At 45.0% G+C, this 24,823-nt stretch overlaps 1 protein-coding gene across 3 annotated transcripts in view; it reads right to left on the reverse strand.

The window, feature by feature from the left end:
- SLC4A1AP (solute carrier family 4 member 1 adaptor protein) overlaps window positions 1-24,823 on the reverse strand; it is a 90,440-nt gene that overhangs the window by 36,040 nt on the left and 29,577 nt on the right. For 2 of the 3 annotated variants that reach the window (XM_057497317.1, XM_057497318.1), the window contains exons 14-15: window positions 16,598-23,923; window positions 13,458-13,508 (exon numbers count right to left, since the gene is read on the reverse strand). In XM_057497317.1, the coding sequence (XP_057353300.1) occupies window positions 23,874-23,923 (50 nt within the window). In that variant the 3' untranslated portion in view covers window positions 13,458-13,508; window positions 16,598-23,873. The remainder of the gene's footprint in view (window positions 1-13,457; window positions 13,509-16,597; window positions 23,924-24,823) is intronic. The other variant, XM_036903560.2, reaches the window with a different exon arrangement.

Genomic DNA, 24,823 nt, shown 5'->3' on the forward strand with positions numbered 1-24,823 from the left:
AATCTCATGACTGAAACATGGTATGTTGCTGTTTGCCAAAGCCCTCTAACTGAGCCTGGTGGAAGGTGCTCTCTTCTCTGTGGCAGAGCCCCAAGAGCTGGGGATGAACCAACACCCAAGAGGGGAGGGTGGGTCCCGAGGGTGTCTACTCCCTGAACCCAGCTATTCCCTCTCTGCTGTCCCTCCCCACAGTCAGTTTATGGGAGCCAACACCATCCCCTTTGAGGTTCAAGCTAATTCAAGTTGTGTTTTTGCTACTTTCTGCCAAAAGTTGAACTCCTCATGGAAATGTATAAGTTTGTCTGCCATCCTTGTCTCAGAGTTCACAGGGAACTGATTCTCTAGTCTCTCTCATTGTTTTTTTTCTCTTTTCTTCTTTCCTCTTTTTATTGCTCTCCCCATTCACACGTCTCTTGCCCGAGGCACCATCTTCAGGGGTCCAGATCACTCAGGAGGCCCTTTTGGAGGAAGGAAGGGCAGGGCAGTGAGTAAAGCCCCTGGGAACAGCGGAGGGTGGGGCATTTGCCTGATTGCTCCCTGAGAGTCTTCACAGAGCCAACGCAGACACTTTCAGAATGCGGTTTCTCACTTTGGCTGTGTCAGAGGTGGCCAAGGTCACTGTTAACAGACAGAACATCTCTGTTTTAAGGGAGAGAGAAAAGCAAGAGAAAGAAACAATGAAAAGACACAGCAAAGACGGTGGCATGAGAGGTTAGACAGAAACCTCCTCCCAAAACCACACATAATATGAAAATATAGCAAATACAACTAATCCCAAAAGAACAACAGGAAAGAAGCTGTGGCAGACTGCCTACACCTGGGGAGAAGAGCAGACCTCATGGAAAAGGGTAAAGTGCCAAAGCCATGATCCGGTGGAACCCAAGCCCTTCCCCCACCCCAGCTCACTGATGGAAGGAAGAGAAACAGAGCAGGGAGGGGGTGGAGGCCTAGGACTGCTGAAAACCCAGCCCTGGAGATCTGCTCTGGGAGCACAAACCTAAGTTACATGGTGCTCTGGAGATTAATGGGGTTGGAAAGCTATGACAGGAGGAATACTTGGAGAGACTGAGATTCCAGCTGCATCCAGAGAACGGGTACCCACAACTGGCTGTTCTGGGACAAAAGAAAGACGGGCACTCTGAGAGACTTCCCAACAGCAAGAGGGCTGCTAAAGGGGCAAGGACTGCACAGAGCTTGCTGCACAGGAGAAAGGACAGGTGGACAAAATTGTCCCTGTGCACTCAGTCCAGCAGGTTGGGAACTTTCACGAGCTTCAAGTGCTCCATCCCCCTAGCTGGCAATGCAGGTCCTAGGCCCTCCACTGCAATATGCAGCCTGCCATTCCTTCCTCTGGGCTGGCACCAGCTCACAAACTGGCTGCCCCCGCCATTGTGCCAGGCCAGCCAGAGGGTGGCCCCACCTATGGCAGCTACAAATGCATAGCATAGAGGCTCCTCCCTGCATACTGGGCCCACTGACCCTGGCACTGGAGGCAGGCACTGTAGCTGGGAAGCAAGAAAGAATTCTTTCCTCCCAGCAGGCACCAGCACCACTCACCTGCAACCCTCGCCATCACTCCAGGGGCTGAGCAGCTTCCGAGAGTAGAGCTTCTGGGCACTAGAGGGCACCACCTATACCAAGTTATTTTTACAAACATGAAACATCAAAAGAACCTGGTACAAACCAAAATCCCACAAACACCTGAAAGAGAGCCAAGCAAAACTGAACTCATCAATCTTCCTGAAAAAGATTACAAAATAAAAATCATAAACATGCTCATGGGCTACAGAAAAATATTCAAGACCTCAGAGAGGAATTCAAGAAAGAGATAGAGACTTTGAAAACTACAGTATCCAAAATGAAACATACAATGGAGGGATTTAAAAGCAGATTAGATGATGTAGAGGAGAAGGTAAATGAAATAGAAATTAGAGAACCAGAATACAAAGAAGCTGAGGCACAGAGAGAAAAAAGGATCTCTAGGAATGAAATAATATTAAGAGAACTGTGTGACCAATCCAAATGGAACAATATTCACATTATAGGGGTACCAGAAGAAGAAGAGAAAGGGGATAGAAAGTGTCTTTGAGGAGGTAATTGCTGAAAACTTCCCCAGTCTGGGGAAGGAGATAATCTCTCAGGCCATGTACGTACACAGATCTCCCAACACAAGGGACCCAAGGAAGACAATACCAAGACATAGAATAATTAAAATGGCAAAGATAAGGATAAGGACAGACTATTAGAAGCAGCCAGAGAGAGAAAAAAGATCACATTCAAAGGAAAACCCATCAGGCTATCATCAGACTTCTCAACAGAAACCTTACAGATCAGAAGGGAGTGGCATGATATATTTAATGCGATGAAACATAAGGGCCTTGAACCAAGCATACTCTATCCGGCAAGATTATCGTTTAAATTTGAAGGAGGGATTAAACGATTTCCAGATAAGGAAAAGCTGAGAGAGTTTACCTCCCACAAACTGTCTCTACAGTGTAATTTGGAGGGCTACTATAGATGGAAGTGTTCCTAAGGCTAAATATCTGTCACCAGAAAAAATAAAACCACAGTAAAGGAAGTAGACCAATTAATTACTAATCAAAAGCAAAATTAAATCAACTACCTGCAAAGTCAGTCAAGGGATACACAAAGAGTACAGAATATGATACCTAACATATAAAGAATGGAGGAGGAAGAAAAAGGAGGGGAAAAAAACCCTTTAAATTGTGTTTGTAATAACATACTGAGTTAAGTTAGAAAGGCACAGCAGAAGAATCTGCCCTCCCTTTTTGTTTTAATTATTATAGCCCGTAACGCAGAGTGAAAACTTCGTGAAGAATCTACATTGCAGTTGCAGCTTCTTAAGAAACAGACGCAACATAAACACATAAACACAGGCTGTCAGTGTTCTTTTGATGGTACTTGTGTTCATTGTTTTGTTTTATTAACAAAAGAATGAGAACAAGGTGCTAACTTATGTCCAATCTAAAAATAAAAGGAAAAAAGCTCGACCTTTACTCTATAGGAACATCATCTTCTGAGTTTGTTGAACACTAGGGCCCCACCTTCCCTGGGCTGATCTAACACTGAAGCAAGATGTTGTCAAGCATTCCTCTGGTTGACATGACCTGTGATGCTAGAGATCTGAGGGAAAGTCTTTTCAGATATGAGCTCATTGCACTTTGGATTAATTCTGAGAAATAGAAATGGAATAGAGAAAACATCCTTATGTCAGAAAGCAGGGGCCCTGCACAAAGAGACTGTGTCCTTAAAGGCCAAACAGGGAGAGAGGAATGAGACAAACGACTTCCCTCCCTAGATTGGAGGACTGTGAGAAAATGGCTGGAAAAAGGCTGGCCAGGCTGGGAGCATAGGGACAGGAGGTGGAGGGAGGGAGGTGTGCCCCCAGGACAGCTGCAGGGCCAATGGCAAACTTGGGAGAAGGGCTCACAGAGAGGCTGTGGGAGAAGCGAATGGCTTCTCATCATGTCCCAGGAAATTGTCAGTAAAATTAGCCCCATCCTCCCACCTCCTACCCCATTTAGAAAAGGATTTTTTTCTGGAAGCTGGTAAAGGGGCTGAGTTTTACATTACATTTGTTGGGGTCAAAATAGTCAACAGCAAACAAGAGAGGACAATCTGTGAAGCATCTGTGCAAGCTTGTTGGTCTATCCTGCAGTAGTCCCACTATCTAGAATGGTGTCTGGCATGTAGCAGATGCTCAGAAAATATCTGTGGAATAAATACATACAGCTTTTCATATACGCAATTTCAGCCATACACACTGCTGTGTCATCCTCCTTCAAAGTCTGGTTCAATGTTCACCAAGACTCTGCTGTGACTGACCTAGATCCTCACTCTCAGCCTCGGTACCCTGTCCTGCTTCCCTGGGAGGTCCTCTCAAGGTTTCCACTTTCCACTCTGTGTCTGGGAAGGGGCAGAGATAAGATGCATCCTGGGAGAGTGCTCTAAGCTCACCAGTGAGAGCTGCTGGTCCATCTTTTTTGCCCATGGCCAGGGTACGGTTGTGGACTTGTCCACCTGGTTCTCAAATCAAGGCCTCAGGTCCACCCCGTACTGTGGGAATGGGGTAACGTCATCCTAGGCATCAAACCATCCACCCTTGGTCACTTTGCTTTATGCAAGGGTGAAGTCTCGCTGTCATATGTGTCAGGATATGTGACTCTGTGCAAAGATTAACCTCTCCCAGCCCAGTCTGTTCACCTACGAAGGAGGGAGCAGCTGCAAATACCCTCCCTGCTCTTCTGACAACGACATGGTGAGGGTCAAATGAGGTCAGGCATGTGAAAACACCAAGAACTCTGCAAGCCAGGCCAGGTATGGCACTGCTGATCTCAGTTAGTAGGTCTCTGAACACACACACACACACCCTCTGGCCCACCAACTACTTTCATTCCCTAGACCCAAGGCCGAGACCCTAGACACTTCCCTTTGCCTCCAGTCTCCTGGCTCCAGGCCCCTCAGTGAAAGCTAATGGCTGGCTGAGGTCTGTGGGCTGCTGGACTACTGACAGGGCTTGGATGCAACACCCTAGCAGATGCTTCTGGCCAGAGGAGGTGAGCCCTGGTCCCCTCATTTGTTAGATCTCACAATCACAGGCAGCAGGTGGTCTGATCAGGAGGGGAGACTTTGGCACATGGAAGGCCAAGTAGCTTGTGTTAGATGCCTGTTGGGCTGACCCAGAAGCCTGGAAGACCATCAGGGACAAAGCTGGTCTCCCCTCCCCAAGACAGAGTCCCAGGTGAGGTCCCACGGCAGGCTGAGCGATGTAGAGGCTAGTCTCAACATGGTCTCAGACAAAGGAAAATCTCCAAGGCCTGGTGTGCAGCGGCAGTGAGGCATACCCATGGATTGCCAAATTTAGCAAATAAAAATATATGACAGATACCCAGTTACACTTGAATTTCAGATAAGAATCAAATAGTTTTAAAATATAAATATGTCCCATGATTATGTTTGGGATATACTTATGCTTTATTTGTTATTCATCTGAAATTCAAATTTAACTGGGTGTCTGTCATGTATTTTATCTGGAATCACCTCCCCTCTGAAATCCCCAGGGCTAGAGGGGTTTAGGGGGTCCAACGCCTTCCCAGAGCCTGCAGACCCCGCCCATTGGAGGTTCCAGGAACTCTTCTGAGAAGCTACTCCCTGCCGCCTGCCAAGGCTGTGCCTGCAGTTGCTGGGTGGTGATCTGTACAGCCCAGCACTGGGTGGAAGGAGGAAAGCGACCACAACAAACAGGAGAACCAGGGGGCCCCTCAGGTCATTTCACCCTTGAACCTCTGTGAGATGAGAGTAACCGTCTCCTTCACAGGGCCTTGTGCGCATCAGTGGAGGTCATGGGTGGGCAGGTGCCTTAGCATGTCCTCCTCCTCTGAGGGTGTTTTGCAAGGGTCACACTTGCCTTTGCTCAGCTCTTATGTATTTGTGTCCCGAAGTGGCCAGCACTGCCCCTCCTCCCAGCCCACTGCCCAACCAACCGCCTTGCAGCTGCCCTGACAGCTCCGCCCTTCCCACCCGGCTCTCAGTGCCCTTCCTAAATCCCTTTACTACTTCCTTCACTTCTCTGACCCTCTGCGTCCTTCCCTGTAGAATAGTGATGTTCACGACCTTGCTGGGCTTCCTGGGCTCTCAGAGAGAATGAGGTGGGAAAAGAGGTATAAAACTATGTTGTAAACTGGGAAGTTTTGTTAGAGGTAAATAAAGAATAGAATGGCAGCTGGGCAGTCCAGGAAAGCTTTCTGAGCCTCCTTACTGGCTGACTTCAGATGCCCACAAGAAGCACCAGCGACAACCAACTGAACGGACCAGGGCAATTACAGCAGTTGAAGGAGGGAGATGTGGGTGGCGGGGTGGCACCTGAGTGGGGACCTTTAGAGGAGCAGCCATAAACTAAGAATGAGGTCTGGGCTGCATGGGAACCCTGGGGAGGCAGGGGCAGTGATGGGCGGGGTAGTGGGGCTTCGGCCCTTTCCTTCGAGCTCAGCAGAGTGAGTCATCTGGAGCAGCCAACCTAAATCTCACCCTCACCCTCCTGCACTCCAAGCTGAGCTGAAATGGTACAGAGGCTGTGCCCAGAGCACAGAGACAGAAATACAGAGAGTGAGTCACGGAGCTGAGTCAGAGCCCAGTCAGCCCTTTTCAGGGCTCTGATGAAGGCTGTGCCAGCAGAGAGGCATTCTTCCAGCCTTGCCCCCCTCGCCCGCCACACACACACTCCTCCACCTCAATGAACTCACAACAGGCTTCCCTTGACTGCTAGCCTCACTCATTTTCCCAGGTTCACTGAAATCCTCCCATGTAATGGGCTTTCTTCACTCTCTCACTCACTCACTCATTCATAGCTCAGATATCAGGGATAAAAACCAGTCTTTGTCTTCAAGCTCTCCACCCAGCAGGAGAAAGAAACAGTTTCCATCCAAGCCCAGCACTGCAGAGGACTGGCTGTGGGAGAGCGGCACACACCACCAGCAACCCAGCTGGTAGGAGGGGGACTAAGGGAGCAGTCTAGACACAGCCCTTCAATGTTGGGATGGGCAGGAAGTCACTGCCCACCCAGTCTGAGGACTCCAAGTTGGGGCCCTCTACCTGCCAGCAGGAACACTTAGCCTAAAGGTGCATCTACACAGATTCACACAACATTCTCTTTTCTTCTCAGAATTAATATGGAAACTTTGACACATGTGAGCATAGCCTGAGCTAATGGTTACAATACAGTTTCTAGTCTGATCCGCCCATTTCCAGCATGAAGACTGGTTTTTGGCTTTGAATATGTAACATAAAGAACCATCTGTTTGTATCAGAGAATATAAAATACCAGAACTGGGATGACTTAGAAGACATCTACTAGTCTAGTCTAACCACTTCTTTTATGGAAGTAGAAACTCAAATCCAGACAGGAGAAAGGAAGCAGAGTCCTTTGATAATTCCCATCTATTTTCCAGTCTTTAAACAAATATAATTTTTACTACAAATATAAATCTCAATGCAGAGAGAATAAAAAAGAAAAACCACATAAATCCTAACACTCTAATATAACCATTGATATCATTTTTCTACCATTTCTTTATAAAGTTTCTCTTTACACAATTGTAATCATATGTGCATATAACTTTGTATGTTATTTTTTTCATTCAACTTTATGTTCTACGCATTTCCACTATGCTACTAGTCTTTATAACCACCATTTTTAATAATTACATAGTATTCCAGAAAAGAGATGATCATACTTTTTTCATGACTTATTTAACCATTCCTTTAATGAAGGACATTTAAGTTATGCCCAAATTTGGTTATCATAACACTAAATATTACTTTTTTTAAATTTACTTCCATGGGTCAGACAGACTCTAACTCTGTAAGTGGAATTGTTCTAAAGTAAAAAGTGTGAACATTTTTAAGTCTTTTGATGTATGTTAACAAATTGCTTTATCTAAGCTTGTACTAATTAAACTGTCACCAGCAATACAAGGGCCTATTTTCATTGCATCTTTACCCTTTATTATATACCATGACTTAAAATAAAATAGTAACTTGTCCATTTCAGTGAGTGACCAGAATGTGTTTATACCTTCTGACCCACCAATTCGCCTGCTAGAATTTTGGAAATAATCATCAACTGTGTACTCCCACATGCCAAAATGTCCACTGAAGAGTGTGATCTTTTATCTTGAAATGCATGTATGTCTATGTAGAGGGGCCTTAGAGGTAAGGTCTTCTATATTTCACTTTATACTTCTGTGTTGCTTTAATTATTCCCAGTGAGCATGTATTGCATTTATAATAGATGACAAAGATATTTCCATATCAGAGAAAAAGAACTTGCAGAAACCAGCACCCCCTTTTCCTCTACAGTTGAAGTGCTGGCTCAGTACATCAGATCCCCAGCCCTAAAACACCACCTCAAGGTTTCTATCAAATGGTGATGATATTAAGAACATAGGGTTCTTATGTCACTTCAATGAAATCATCCAATAAAATGCTTAACACAAAGCCTTGCATTTAGTAAGTATTAATAAATGTTAACTATATTGTTACTTCATTCTGACACTTCTTTTAGCTCCCTACACAAAACCTTAGCCACTATTTCTTACCCCTTATTCCAATAACTCCCAGCTTCCAGGGAACAGAGCCTGTGTGAAGCTGCATTAACCACGTACCTTTCTTGAGAATGCTGTTTGGCAAATTGTAAGCCATTAACCACAGAGCCACATAAAGGCAGGATGCAGGACGGAACCAGCGGTGCAGTGTGTGTGGGCAGCGCACTTGAGCACGAATAATCGCCCATTCCATTCCAGATGGTGAGGGAGATGCACAGCATTTGCCACCCACAAAAATGAGAGCACTTGTTTTCAGGAGAGCAACAGCTGGGGTGGGGGAGACACCCAGAGATGCAAAACTAAGAATATCTGTTTTTTTTAAATCTGAAAGCTCCAAGCATCCATAATGCTTAGGATCTCAAGTATCTTTTGCTCATTTTCATAAAAAAAACAAAATCAAACAAAAATCATGTTTAGAAAGGAAAGCTGAGCAGTGGGACACCAAGCTGAGAAGCAAGGGCATGTGACTAATTCTGTGAACATGGCCAAGTTAACTCATCTTTTTGTGTCTCAATTTCTTTATCTGTGAAATGGAGATAACTAAAACACCTACTCTGGGGTTTGTTGTGAGGATTAAGTGAGTTAAGATGTACATAAAAATGCTCTGTCAATGCTGGCCAGTTACTACCGTGTGTAGGGTGGCAAACCTCACAGCCAGGGGGAACATCTTGAGGGCCCTCCTAGTGGACATGGCCATGGAAGAAGGGCAGCCCAGGTGTGCAAGCAGAGCTTTTGCTTCTTCTCAGCCCCTCTGGAGGCAGGGCTCAGGGGAGGGAATCCCTGCCCTGCTGGGCTTCCCTCAGGCACCAGACACTGGCAGTCTGACTGCAGTGGGTTGCTGGGGGCCGTGGAGGGGTCATGCAGTCCGCAGAGGGAGGCTGACCTTGAGGGCTGCCGCTCCTAGAATGACCCCTGACTGGAGTGCCTTTGAAGGCACCAGGGCCTCCAGGCAGCTTCCTGACTGAAGGCCAAGGTGTTTGCAATCCAGAGGCCTGGAGGGGATGGGGCAGAGCCTGGGGGCGGGGCAGAAATGGGGGGAGGGCTGGTGTGGGAAAAACGGAGGGGTAGGGGAGGAAGAAAGAAGTAAGAGTTATAGACAAGGTAGGGGCCTAGCGGGAGGCCAGAAGCAGTGGGGAAGGCGGGAGACCAAAGTGGGAGAGGCAGGAGCCGGAAGGCCGTTGGGGGAAGGGAAGGGAGGCTGTTGTGTGAGTGGGCAGAGAGGGGGCAGGGCAAAGGAGACCGGCAGGCCCCCGGCCAGAACGGCAGCCCCTCCTTCCCCTCCGAATGTGGCTGTTTACTGGGCAACACCCTTCCTCCACAGAAATGCAGCGCTGGCCTTTCTGGCCTCTGGCCTTTTCTAGCCGGGTTGCAGCCACACGCCTCCGATGCGCTCTCGACAGGCAGCCGCTGGGGAGGACTCAGCAGGAGCCTCAAATGCCACCTACTCCCCGGCCTCTTTCCCAGTTTATGCTTCTATTTTAGGCACCACATTATTTCCTGCTGTGATTTTTTCAGCCTTCTAATTCGGGCTCTGAGGTAAGCGGTGACATCCGCTCCGGCTCCCGCAGCTTCCCTCTCCCGCCCCTGGAAGCGGCACTCGACCCTTCCCGGCAGCTCCAGGGATTCACTCAGCCACAGCGGGCCAGCAGGTGGCTTTAGGAGGAGGGACATCTCCCAGCCTCCCCACCCCATGCAGGATGAAAAGTCTAGCTAGAATATATTTGCAGGCAAGAATTTAGGAAAAATGACAGAGACCTGGTGTAAGTGATACCATTGTGTACCCTTCTAGGAGGCTGTAGATGCTTCCCTATCAGTGGTCTTCAGCCCTTTTTTGGAGGAGGGCGCCTTTGAGAGTCTGGTGAAAGCTGTGCACCCTCTGTCAGATAGTGTCCACATGCAACCATGCCCAACCCTCCACAGACACTGCAATTCTGCTTATAATGTCAGGGTTGTGCACGGGACCCTAGGGGTCCAAGGACCCCAGCTCAAAGGTCCTGAGTATCCTGTAGGTGGGTCTCCTCTTGCAGGTGTCCTCACAGCCAGATTCAGACCATTCTTCCTTTCCTCCCCTCCCCTGTGACTGGCCTCATTATATTTAATGAGTGCGCTTTCAAACGTGTCTTGTCTGTGCAAGGATTTCACCCAGAAATAGGCTAGCAGAGCTTAACTGTAAACTGCTTCACTGGGGTGGTGGGTGTGCCCCGGGGCCTCCAGTCTAGCTGGTTACCTGCATCCTGCCTGACTGGTGTTAAAGGACACCACACTTGGATTTGGGTAGACTTGGGTCGGAATTCAGCACTTAGGAGATTTGGCACTGTGACCCCTTGAGCCTCCATCTCACTTGCACAATGGGAACCTGAATAATACAGCTTTCCTGGCAGGACTCAGTGAGGCGGCACCACAAAGGGAGGCTGCTTTCAAAGGTGCTTCTCTGTCAAGGAAAGGGCCAGCTTACTTCTGAATCACTCAGACCTTATCTATTATCCCTCAGAATAGGCAGCACCCAATAAGTTTGGGTTTTTTTAGGCAGATAGACAAAATGGGTCCCAAACAAGGAAGTGATTTGAGATATCTCCAGAACAATGAGCGAGAAGTCAAGAGCCCATTCCCAGAGCCAGAGCAGCTAGCACAGAAATCTGGCTGATCTTCATTCAGGATCTCCTGTTTCCCCACAGGTGCTAAAAGGGGACTCTCCATCCCTTCCTCTTCACTGACACCTTCCTTACCACTTACAGACACGCCTTTCTCGTACCTTTCATGCTCTCTGGGGTGCCCTCTGCTTATTATTCTAGGTTTTCCTCCCACCCGTGAGATGTCTCTCCAGTGCCCATGTCTCCTCCACTTCCCCTGTGTGCGTTCTCAGCGTGGTGCCCGCCTAACTGCCCGGTTCAGGGACCTTTCCTTAGTCTCCTCGCTCCTAACTTCTGGGAGACGCTTCCTGACCCTGCGGAGGGCTCTCCTCAACCTGTCCTCTGCCTAGCTCCTGCAGCCGCACCCCAGCTTGGCTCTCCTCCTGCCCCTCTGACTGCTCCTTCTCTGTTGTTGGCTCCTCCTCCTTCTCTGCACCCAGGGTCCTCCGTCCTCTGCCCATGGGGAGGGGGCCTCACTGACTCTGGGGGCTTCAGCTATCTCTTCTACAAAGCCAGCTCTGACCTCGCTTGAGTTCCAGTCCCAGCTTCAACTGCCCATTGGACACCCTAAATGTAAGACCTGTTGTCACCTCAAACTCAACATATCTAGAAATGAATTCTTCATCTTCCCCCCAGCTTTCCCTCCTGGCTTCCCTTTTCTGTTTGGAGCACGGCATTCTGCTGGTCACCCAGGCACAAAAGCTCCATCAACCCCGACTCTTCTCCCCCTCACCTCCCACCTCCGTGCAGGTACCAAAGCCTGTCCATCCCTGCTTTGGTACCTCTCTCTGGCTTCCATCTCTTCCTTGCCTTTTCCACTTCCAAGCACCTAACCCTAGCTCTCAGCTCGGATGGCCGCAGAAGCTTCCTGGCTGGTTTTTCTGCCCATCTTCTCTCCATCCTTGAAAATAGGTTAACTACTGAGTCAAGACCCACCTCCATTATAACTTCCTCAGTCATCTGAACTCCTCTAGCACATCTTGACTGTTCCATTCACTTTGCCAGAGCATCTTGTCTTACCAAGTGATAGCTCTCCTATGTTATATAGCTTTCCACATTTTTTACCTAAATGGGAAGCTCCATATTTTTACCTAAGTGAGAATTCTTTCTCAGCCACCAATCTGAGCTTGTCTGGGGCCAGCCTAGACCCCTGGCACTGCACCCTGACTTTTAAAATAAGTGATTCCGACTCCTCATTGTCTCTATTATTTTTCTGTCTGGCTCACTTCAGCCCTTTTTAATTAACCAAAGAGTGCCATTCGCCAGAAAGCAGAGAACCCAAATTCCAATGCCTCCAGGGACCAGCAAGCAGGTCACAAAATGGGTAAGGCAGGCCAAGTATGTGACGACAGGGAGTGACAGGACATGGCATCTAGAGCCCATGTCCCCCATCTTGAGAGTTTGCTGCTCCTGGGCCCCCCTTCATTGCCACTGGGCCCAGTATGGCCAGATCCTACAGCTTTCAAGAGAAACACTGCATATGGATTTCTACGGGAAATTTCTCAACCTTTAAAGCACTGCACAGGCCAAACAAAACATGGCTGCAACCTAAACTCAGCCTGCAGGTAACCCTGGACAGAACATTTCCTGCTTTTTAAATATTCTTTTTATCACCCTGCCCCCTTTGTAAATATTCTTGATGTTGCAGAAAGCACTTTGGACTGGGAGTTTCTAGTTACAATTACGTCTTACAATGAGCTGTGTAACCTTAGGTAATTATATCCCTTCTCTGGGCCTCACTTTCCTCATCTGTATGGAAGGATCCTATTAAATGATCCTCAAAGCCTTTTCAGCTTGGCAATTCTGTGGTTCTATGGCTATCCTAAATGGTAGGGGAAATGCTGCTTAATTGAATTGAGATTTACCATAAATATACACTGAACACAGATTACTACATTTCAGAGAAGGAGAATACAGTAAGGCATTGGTTAACTGAAATTCTCCAGGGCTAACTGGAAAATCCCCTTTTAAGCAAGCTTATTGTTGAAAGACTTTCTAAAACACCGGAGCTCAGTTTCCTGCCTTTCTAAGCACAGGAGATGCAGCAATGCCTGGCGAGAGGAACTGATGAGTCAATGTCTGGGGATGGCTCTGCCCCTGGGGTTACAGGGGGCAGAAGCAGAGCAGGGCGGGGAGGTCCTCTCAGGCCACTCCCAGTCAGGGGGCTGCGCATTGTCAAGGACCACCTGACTGGCGCCAGAAGGTAACTCTACTGGGGCCTCTCTGGTCTTTTGCAGGACTCAGAACCCAGGGTTTAACATCTGCTTTGGTAACCACTCATAAACTGGGCATTAGTTGAAAACTGGCACTGCCCAGATTGTCATAGCAACCCAGAATTCCTTCCCACTGAAAAGAGTAAGTGCTTTGGAGCCCAGCAGATCTTAGTTGGAATCCAGACCCTTCTACTTCCTAGCTGTGTGACTTTAGGCAAATGCCTTAACCTTTCTGAGTCTTAGTTTCCTTATCTATAAAGTAGAGAGAACAATGCTCTCTCATAGAGTTGTATGAATAGTATCTGCAGAATGGTTCCTGTGGTGGCATTTGGGGTTTAGTAAGTGCTAGGTAAGTGGAAATCATTATTCCATTAGGAAATAACATTTTATCATTTAAAATCCAGTCTGATTCTCCAGTCCTTTTCTTAGTAGGGTTAAAAGTCAATACCAGTCACCTTTCACTTTCCACATTTGAGGAACCAACTACTTACAAATTAGATGTTGTCTCTTGCTCCTGCCTCCCTTCTGTCTTCCCTGTCATCCTGAAATAGAGATATCAGCCTTAAAATCAAAACCAAGATCTCGATTTTGCAACCATCATATTAATCATTGATTCATCAATGGATGGAAAAGTTTGATGAGAGCAGAGTATTTATAGGCTTAAAGTATCTCCCTTAAGTTACTTATTAATTACAAAGGGAAAAAACAGTAACTTTTCAGTGGAGAAAGCTGGTAGACACCTCCTTTACCAAGTGTTCGAAATTAACATCACCAACACTGAGAAAAAGTCATCATGGCCCCTGATGGGATGCATTGAGAAGGACACAGCATTACTTCTGTGATATTCTTGCCCAAAATGCCTAACCTGAACCTAACTCAGAAGCATCAGACCAACACAAGTTGAGGGCCATTCTCTACAAAACAACTGACTTATAATCTTGTCATATCAAAGTCATGAAAAAGAAAGAAAACAGTTCTAAATGAAAAACTAAGGAGATATGACAGGTAAGTGGAATGTATGATCCTGGATTGGATCCTAAATTAGGAAAAAAATAATTCTAAAGAACATTACTAGAACAATTGGATAAATTTTAATATGAATTGCACATTAAATAATAGTATTATATCAATGGTAAATTCCCTGCTTCTGGTTTCTATGAAAGTATGTTCTTGTTTTTGAGAAATTCACACTGCTATATTTAAGAGTAATGAGGTATAATGTCTGCAGCTTACTCTAAAATAGTTTAAAAGAAAAGAAATATAAACATGGAAAAACACAGGCAAGGAGAAAAAGAATATTAAAACACATGTAGCAAAATGTTAACATGTGGTGAACTTGAGTGAAGAGTACACAGGAGTTCTTTGTACTGGTCCTGCCACTTTCTGGTAAATTGAAATTATTTCAAAATTAAAAGTAAAATGAAAAAAAAGTCAAAGCCAGGGATGTTCATGTCATTTGCCCCTGCAGTGTGGCAAAGAGGAAAGAGCCCTGACTTGATGTGGGGTTCAAACCCAATCCTACCAACCGCAGGATACTTAACATCCCTAGACTTGTCTCTTCACTCCAAAATGTAGATAATAAGAGCACCCCTCTCTCAGGGTCATCAAGAGGACTAAATGAGAGTCTATGGAAAAAATCTGGCACAACCAATATATTATTCACATATTCTACAAGTATATGCTGCTAAGGGTCCAGAAGTGATAAATATAAACAGGATTCTTGCCCTCACATAGCTTGCACTCTGGTCAAAAAGATGGAAGATAAATGACTAAATGAACAGGCAGACATATAATTGGAAACTGCCATAAAGTGTATGGGGGTAATGGAGTGTAGCAGGAGAGATGGGAAACCTACCACATGCAGGGTGGTCAGGGAAAGTCTTACCGAGGAAATGACATTTAAGGTGAGAATGAATGAGGAGGGAGAGATTAGCAATCTAGATGGTGGGAACAGCAAGAGCAAAGGCCCCTGAAGTGGTCAAGAACTAGGTGCCTGCAATGAATTGCGACATTCTCTTCTCTACTAGAGCACTTACAACTCCCTGTAGTCTCCTTGAGGCATGAGAGACGGGGTAGCACAGCACCCAGCACAGACTGGACACTCAGTGAGCAAGGGAGTGGGGATGTGCCACAGGGAGATCCCCTTTCTTCTAGCCCTTAGCTGTACCATGTGATGGAAAAGGCTTCTTCTGAACTGGCAAGTCTGGAATTTTCCCCTCTGTGGGCAACTTGCTTAGATCACAGAGCTGCAAGGGACCCCCAAAATCCCATGCTCCCACCTTTCATTTCAAAGGAAGAGCAGAGGCCTGAACTCAGGACAGACTTGCTGGAACCCACAGCCCTGGTTGGGGGCCCAGGTCTGGTGCTTTCCCCAGCCACACAGCCTGCCTTGTTTATTTGTTCAAAAGTTTGTTTCAGTGATGGCACAGCCTGTTCTGACCCTGGAACATTTATGAGATGAGCCAAAAAATCACAGAAAAATGGCTTGCTCTTGGAGCTAAGGGGTGGGGCAGCCAGAGTGGGAGACAGGTTTCAAGCCAGCTCTGGGGTAGAATTTTGGCTTGTTCTTTGCTGTCTTTTTCCCTTCTGCCCTTGGGAACCAAAGGGACTCCAATGGGATTTCCTGCCTTGGTTTCTTAAGGACAATGATGTGTAAAGATGAACATTCAATGATAAAATTTCCGGTTCTCATCTCCACCCTCATTAGCTCCATTTCAAACCCCAGCGCCCACCTACCTAGCTCAAGCCCCAACCTCATCCACTTGGTCAGCCCAGGGAGGGAGGTGTTGAGCGTAGCACCAGGAGTATCTGCTTCCTTCTGCCTACAGCATCCTTTTTCTCGCTGCTTGCAAACTCTTGCTCATCCTTCAAAACCCCGTGGTTATGCCATCACCTATAAAACCTTGAATTCCCTATGTAGTCAGCTACTTTAAAAAACCCACTCAGTATAAACAGGATAGCTAAAATGTTGAATTTCTTTGCTTTTGTGCGATTGGATACTAACTCAGTATAACAATGCTAGTTATTATCTGATATTGATCAGAAGCACCTATTTGCAGTTATATAAATATTTGATTATAAAAAACTTATAAATGAATAATTAATAAGTATAATTTGTTCAGCCAGCAAAATAATTTACTCAAACCTCTATTAAGTCTGGGGTGGTAGAGGGGATGGGGTAAGGATGACAAAAGGAACCCGGACTCTAAAGGATCTTTGAGACACATGGCTATCTCATTTCCCAAGAAGGCCTGGTGTATAGTTGGTACTCAAAGTATTCGTGGGATATATGAGTGTGTGAGGATGATGCCACTCCCTGGCTCCTGGGGTCACTGAAGCCTCTGTCAACCCTAGTTGGCTGTTCCATGGGGACCAGGCTAAAAACTGATTCAAGAGCTGTCCTGACCTCAGGCTCTTTTCCCCTAACCGGGCAACATGCTCATCCTTAGGGCTCACCCAAGTAGCACTACGATTGGTGAGAACCTGGGCCCCTTCAGCAGGCAGGAGCAACAGCCTGGACTCTGATGCCCATTGCAGCGCCCTCTGCCCCTGGATCCAGGCAGCCACCCAAGAAGCAGTCTGGCCAGCTGTGGGAGGTGCTGTTCCCTTCACTTCCAAGATTAGCTCAGACCTTAAAACTCACAGCACAGCGCCTGCTCCTCTCACGCCAAGGAAAACAGTAGACGTCAGAAGCCTCCTTAGGTATCTGGAAGAGAACAGCTCCTCCTGCTCCCTCCCTTCCTTGCATGAGGTCATTGAATCAGGATGACAAAGCAAACAGTGACATGTGTTGGGACTTGCTCCTGCACTGATTTCAGGCTTCTCCAGCCCCTCCTTCCTCCCCATCCTCAAACTGTGGATGTGGACAACAAACTGAACTGGACTTGTTCCTTGGGATCCTGGGTAGCCAATGTCTGGGAGGCATTCTCTGCAGCAGTAAGTAGAACGTCCTAGTTAGACCTTGGTGAACAAGGAATGGAATGGGACAATTGCAGTGGACATTCGCACAGAGGTTTCCCAGGCTCCAGCAGGCTCTGATTTATTTTCATTTGAGTTTAGGAGGGCAGGAATTCTTTTCTAACTTTACAGATAAGAAAACTGAGGCTCATTTAAGTTCGGCAACTTAGTCAGGGTTACATGGCCTCAGTGTCACAGAGTCAGACTTGAAATTAGTTTAATAACTCTGGTTACAACTCTTCCCACCTCACCACAGTTCCCTGAACTTCAGTCATTGGTACATCAGTTCCATGTTTTTGATTTGTTCCTTACTATAGCATACTATCATTTATTTAATGTTTTACTTTAAATAAACTCACTCAAAAAACTGACCGCATTCTAAGCAACAATACATACATGTGTATGTATATAAATAATATATATGTATGTATTTATACATGCAACTGTTAAAATGAAACATTTTCATCCTCATCCTTGAAAGTCAACTCTTATAACAGCAGGGTTATTAGTGCTCATCTTGAGAAACTGTCCAACTGTGCTACACCCACCCTGCAGTACAAGAATGGATCTTCACAGGCTGGCAGCCAAGTGGCTGCCCTTGTGGAAATGCCCAACCAACAGGGTAACTTAGGGCTGGGCCTCAAAAATCACAGAATTACTGATCGTGGAGGAAAATAGAGAGATTATGGAATCCAGTTCCTAAGGGGCAAAGCTTTTATACAACATATCCAGTCACAGTCCTAACGATTAAGGGGACATCATTCAGAGACATAAAGATAAATCAGTTGTAGTCCTTGCTCTTAAAAACTCACAAAGCTTGTACACATCAACAACTGAAAACAAAAAGGAATAAACAAAGGATCTATAATCAGAGAATCTCTAGATTTGGTTCCACCATGAACTTGGCATACCTTTGAGTAAGTCACTTCATGTTTCTGAGCCTCAATTTCCTTAAACAGAGATGATAATATCTCTTCTTTTAACCTTTTAAGACTGATAGGAGATTCAGATGCTTTTATTTAAGTATAGTTGATATACAGTATTACATTGGTTTCAGGAATATAACATAGTGTTTGACAATTACATATATTACTAAATGCTCACCATAGTAAGTACAGTTAGCATCTCTCACCATACAGTTATTACCATATTATTGACTATATTCCCCATGCTTTGCATTTCATCCCCGTGACTTCAGATTTTAAAAACGGGTGTGGTATACCAAAATGTCAAGTTTTTGTGCCCCTTAATTATATATTATGTTTATTTGCCAGTTATATCTCAATAAAGATGGGGGAAAATTGGTGTGAAAAAAATCCTCCATAGAAAACTATAAAGCTGTAATATGGCATGTAAATACTAAACAGGTGGTGCTACAAACTCCTCCATGGGTTATCTGCATCATCAATGGACAATAACTTTCTCAAACGAAACTAAGCACCGGAAACAACAGGTTGCAAAGAGATTTGCGGAGCACCATTTGGGCCTGACCAGTGTCCCTAACTTGCTGCTTCCAGGTCTCGGGTCCAGGAAGATATTGGTGACTCGAACCAGCTTGCTGCCCCTAACTCTTCCAGAATCCAGCTTTTCTTCTCTGATTCTTAATCTTTCTTCACTTTGAAACACGTCTTGCAGCTTTCAGCCCCATAGTCAAATTGACTGCTTAGTAACGGATCTTTACTGCCCTCTCGTGGTTCCTCCCTGCCCCAGTGGCCTTGACTTTAGAAGGCGTGTGCGTGCAAGCCTAAGGAAACCAGAGCCAACCCTCAAGATCAAGATTTTCCAGGGCCAGCAGAAGACTTAGAAGTCCAAATTAAATCCAGCTGTGGGAATCTCAAGCTCCTTGACGGGAAGAGGTAGTTCTTCCTGGTTTTGCCCCAAGTAGGACAGGAATCCAGGCCTCTGTCTGCACTAACCCTACTAAAACAGTCAGTTCTTATCCAGCTTGTTTAGAGCAAGGTCCTGGAAATGAAGACAGCCCTGAAGCATACCCTCTCTGCCTACAAGACCCAAGGAAAGGAAGGGCCAGGACTAGAACCTACCCTCCAAGCCCCACCTATTTAAAGCAACAGTTAACTGAACACCTATTTTGTGAACTCTTAGGTGCTACAGAGTGAGGGTAGGGCACAAAATAAGACATATAATTCCTGTCTTCAAGAACTCAAAAAGCTTACAAGCATAAATAACCCAAGTACACATGTAATTAACAGACATCAGGCCACTGGCGTAAGGGCTATCAAAGAAGTAAAAATAAAGTGCTACAAGGGCTTGACAACCATAGGGATCAGGGTTTTCCGAAGGTAGTAAGATTCATGATGTACTTTTTAAAAATGAGCAGAACCTTACTCAGCAGGCATAAACAAGGGAAACCACAATGATACTAACAGAACTACATTTTGGGGTAATTGGTTATGTATTAAGCATGGCTAGGGATTTTACAGACCTCTCAGTTATTCAATCCCTACAACAATACTGTCAGGGATTGTCTGTATTTTCTCTCTTGAATAGATGATAGAGGTCTGAGGTTCAAGGCTGTGGACAGCAAGTCTTGATAGAAAATACAGGAATAAAAGCAAATGGTGTGTTTGGGGCAAGTTATCTATTATTACTAGAGTATCAGGTGGTGAGAAAAGAAGGAACAAGGGCATACAGGGAGTGTTATGAGGATCAAAGAGTACAGGGACCTGTGATAAGGGATTTGGAAGCTTCAGATGGATTTCAACCTTACCCTTTGGATAATGGAGAACATTTTAAGATTTCAGAGGAAAGACTTCTACTCAGGGTGCCTTTTAGGATAACTCAGATAAGTGAAGGAGAGTTTAATGAGGCAGAGACAAGCAGAAGGGAGATCTATGGAGTCATGAGTTATGGCCAAGTGAACTGCCATTGGTGGGAGCCCCTGTTCCCTCATGTGCTGAGCCCTCTGACCTGCCTCATCAATACCAGGCCTGTGGAGGGAGGAGACCTCCCATGGAATGGCAATCATAGTCCCACCCTACACCACAGCTGTGCCAAACCTCTAAAACCAAAGCAGAACAAAGTCTGCTCAGAGACCAAAGAAGAAATCTTGAACATTGTCCTCAATGGCCACATCAAGTGAGGAATCTCAGGATCAAAGAGTGGCCTGTCACAAGAAAAGACCATACTAGTTTGATGCCATGACTCACCCCCAAAAGGTCAGTGAGAGTTTTATACCATTTCCCAGCAGGCCATCAAACCTGGATTTGTCCAAACAGAAATGAACTAAACCCTCTCTGGGAACTCAGCCCCCTCCAGGGGCTTGGATTCCTGCTTTTGATTGCCACAGGGCTGGCAGGCTTCCCTCTGGCTCCCACTCTCAGGAAGCCTTCCACAGCTGCTGGCTACTTGTTACACCCTATCCGGGAGGTGGCAGCATTTCAGTGGTAAAGCAATAGATCCCCAGGCTGCACCTAACAAAAATTTGCTTCAAAATTTGTTGAGAATTGTGTCACTTCCCAAAAGAGCTAACTCCATCCAGTTCCAAGTAGTAAGGGGTAAAGTCTTGGGCTACAAGGAGGCAGTGGGGCTTTGTACCTCCTACCCTAAGTTGGGACAATTCCAGGGAAAATATTTATAGCAGGCACTCAATAAGCATTTGAATGTTATCAGGAACTGTGCAAAATCCTTAGACATGACCCAAAGTGGACAAAGAGACTTGTTTTGATGTTAAATACATACTCCACTTTCTCTCCAGAATGCTGCTCACTGTGGCACTTACTTTACACCCCCACCCCCCACTGGCAACCAATAAATGAGTACCCATAACCAAGAAAAACCTTGTTCCATTACCAAAGATAGAGAGATCAGCTGTCCAAGACAGGTCTGCCTGCAAAATTCCTGCCTGTCACCTGGTCTTTAACCCCACCTGCTGGTGCCCCCTGACTTGGGTTCACCTGGTGGAAGATGGCAACTGTTCTCCTAGCCCTCTCTCCTGAGATCCAGACCTCTGTATCCAACTGCTTTCTTGACATCTTTATTAGATGTCTCAAAGGGACATCAAGCTTGACTTGTCCAAAATTGAATTTATAATTCCTCCACCTCCACCCCATCCTCCTCCAGCATCCCCTCATCTCAGTGAAAGACGCCAGCCCCCATTCAGATGTACAAGCCAGCAAACTAGGAATCACCCTCCACCCTTCCTTCCCCTTCACTCCCAGACATTCAGTCACTCAGTCACAGCCATTCTACTTTTTAAAATATTGCTAGGGCCCATTTACCTCTTTGCATCTTGATCTCCACTTAATACAGCATGCCATAGAGCAGACTCCATACTGGCCTCCCAGCATTCTCTTGCCCTCTTCCATCCCCCCTCCACATTGTAGCTGGAGTGTTTTTCTAAAAATCCAAATCCGATCATTTCACCATTGCTAATGTTCCACAGGCTTCCCCTTGCCCTTTAAACATGGAGGCAGATATGATATGATACAGAACTTGGGAGGTGGCCAGGACAGCTGACTAAGAATACCTTGCTTTTAATTAACCTACTGTGTTCCTGCTGTAACAGTATTTTGTAATGACTAATAACCTTATTTTTGTTTCTGTGAAAAGGAGATGGGATTACTTTGATTGGATAATCATAAAACTGTAACCCATATATAGTTCAGGGGGGGATAATTAGCCTTTTGAATAGAAACTTTCCAAATATCCATGAACTGGGACACGCATTACTTCCTAAACATATCTTATACAGAACATCTTGACCCAGATGATACCTTGAAGATGAAAATTACCTAGAGCAGGCTTTGGCCAACTATAGCCCACAGGCCAAATCTGACCTGCCACCTACTTTTGTAAATAAATATTTGTTGGCACACAGCCACACTCATTCATGTATTGTCTATGCCATTTGCACCCCTGCAGCAGAGCTGAGTAGTGTGGCACAGATTGTATGGCTTGCAAAGCCCAAAATACCTAGCCGTTAACAGAAAAGTTTTGTCAACCATGCTCTAGAGGTTCCCCATGACAGGCTACACATTAAATCACCTGGAGTGCTTTTAAAAGGGATCATCTCAGGGATTCTTATTAAACTGATGAGGTGGGATCCCAACTTTGGAATTAAAAACCTAAGTATTTTCCCTAGATGATCCTAATATGCAGCCACAGTTGCGAATCACTTGTCTGACCCAATCTCCTCTCTCACAGATGAGGAGTTGGCCCAGATGCCAGGACATGTCTCCTTCTTGTAATGAAAGACAACTACTAGTATCTACAAAGCCCTGTAAAGCACATCCATCTACATTATCTCATTTGATCCTTAGAAAAAATCAATCTCTGCTTCACACATGACAGAACTGATGTTCAGAGAATTTAAGTCATATCCCCCAACTCTCTTATTTAGTAAAGGGGAGCTAAGACTCATGTGCAAGTCTCTTGAATCAAGCCCATGGACCACTGATGTTAATTATACAAGCTACAAATTTATATTTTATTTTGGCATATGGAGTCCTATTTCAGGGTCTCTAGACATGGGACCATATCTGCCATCCCCAGAACATTTAGCAATCTGCCTTCCTAAAGCCAACTATGCTCTGTGGAGCCCTTAGAATTCCTTGGGGTCACTGAAAGTAGTGAGGAGAGGATGTGTGCATGTGGGTGTGTGTGTGTGTGTGTAGATCCAATCTCCGTGTTCTCACTTCAACCACAGCAGGTATATTTTTACCTTTTCAAGTATTAGGATCCCATATACAATTCTGTTTGAATAAAGTTTCAGTTTGAAGACCACTGACCTGGCTCAGAGCTTTGTCTACTGTTATAGTCCAAGATGGCACAGCCATTCTGCCCCCATATTCCTGTCACTTCTTACATCATCATCAGGTTCTTCTCTGTTGGTCTAAATGAAGTCCAAAATAACAGTTTCTCATAATGCTAACAGGTTTTTTTGTCTCATGAAATGAAGACTTATCACTTTCAGCAGACCAGACTTCCCACATCTGTCAGGGAAACTGGAGTTTCTCGTGACCACTTCTGGCGTGCCTCGCATATACAGTATAATCCATACTAGGGACGCATCATCCTCATCAGCCTTTTTGCTGATCCTTACCTCCAGCAGATCCACAAGCTCTCTCCCCTGCCTCCCCTCTTAGGCTTTCCTTTCTTGTGGAAGTGAGGTATTAATAACTGGGGGGTGGGGAGGTGTGCAGTAAGATACCTTCTTGCATTTCTTCATGTTTGCAGAGAGAAAGGAACTTTAATTCCCCTCCCCATACAGGTGAGGAGTCCCACAGAGAAGTCCCAGCCTTTCATTTTATGACCTCATTTGCACCTTTCCACAAGAGGAAGAGTGACCAATCCGACTGGTCAGATCTTCGGAGAGCTGAGTTTTTATCAGGAATAGTGCCTGAGTGCACGAGGTGTGCTGCAGTCCCGAATTGTGTGCTGGTAAGTAAGGGTCTGTTCTCAAACCTGACAGGAGCATTATAGTGGGAGGGAATAGGAAGCCCCCTCTGTGTATCTATTTTTAGTCCCAAGAATGACAGGGACAACAAGGGTCACAGCCATGACATGATCTCATATTTCAACACTTATCTAGGAGGCAACATCAGTGAACACTACAGACTAACTCCCAGAAGTACCCTATTGCTCAGGAAAAGCATAGACCCCAAAGCTTAATGAAAAACATTGTGGCCTTAAATAAACATGAGACATTTTCACCTTCTCATTTTAATAGAGTCATGTCTCTAACTTTACCAGTTCTCAAAATATATGGTTACTTTTTTACACACATACACAAACACTTTTAAACATAAATACCAAATTCAAGAGAATCAGATGGGTAGATAAATTTAGGAAGCCAAGGGCATAGAAGAAAAGGCAGTCACCAGATTTTACAAATGATCATCTGAACTCCTCTGGACATTCAACTTGGTATATTGTCCTAGATATCCCATGTCACATGGTCCACAAGGTCTTCCTTTAGGATTCTGAAGAAATCAATAGCCATATTTGTCATTAAGATGGGTCCTGCCATCTCCACTTTGGCCTAGATCAGGGTAGAAAGAAAGAAAGAAATACATTCACTTTTCCAAAGTTAGGAGGAAAAAGATGTCCAGACAGCAGTAGGCCAAAAAGTGAAACAGACGAAGAGGTTTCTTCTCTGACAGAAATCTGACTTACTGTATATAATGTCAAAAGATGGTCCTCTTTTCAGTTCTACCCTAACATTTATTAGCAGATAAAAAGCAACTAAATTCTATTTACTACTAGTATATTAGAAACCAAATCCATAGAAAAGCAACCTGTGATGAGCATATGGGGAAACAAGTATGTCATATATTGCCATAAGGGTTCATGTATGAACATAAACTGGTATAATCTCTATAAAATGCAATATAGAATATCCTAAAAATGTTCATAGCCTCTGATACAACATGTTACTTTCTATGAATTTTTTTCTACACATGCACCTCCACACTTGCAAAATTACATATGTTAGAGGTTATTTATTTATTTATTGCAGAGTTGTTCATGATGGCAAAAGACTACAAACACAGAAATATTCATTGAAGGAAGGACCTGGTTAAATAAGTGAAGATATATCCATACCATAAAAAAACAGTATGCTATCATAAAAAACAAACAAGAAATCTAATAATAGCTATGGAAGAATCTCCATATAATGGGAAGTATAAAACAGCAATGTAGAGAATATGCTTCCATTTGTATAAAACAGTGGTGAAATTTTAGGTATTTTTTCCTAGCATAGGCATTTTATATAATATATGTAAGAAGTCATAAGAAACCAATATTTGGTTGTCTTTTCAGGGAAAAAACTGAGTAGCTAAGGCAAAGCCAAAAGATTTTTTTTCTCACTGTAAAGAAAATTTTAAATATATGCAAAAGTAAAGAGAAAAATACAATGAACTTCCATACACCCATCACA

The sequence above is a fragment of the Manis pentadactyla genome, chromosome 2 (assembly GCF_030020395.1).
Source record: "Manis pentadactyla isolate mManPen7 chromosome 2, mManPen7.hap1, whole genome shotgun sequence".
Taxonomy (NCBI): Eukaryota; Metazoa; Chordata; class Mammalia; order Pholidota; family Manidae; genus Manis; species Manis pentadactyla.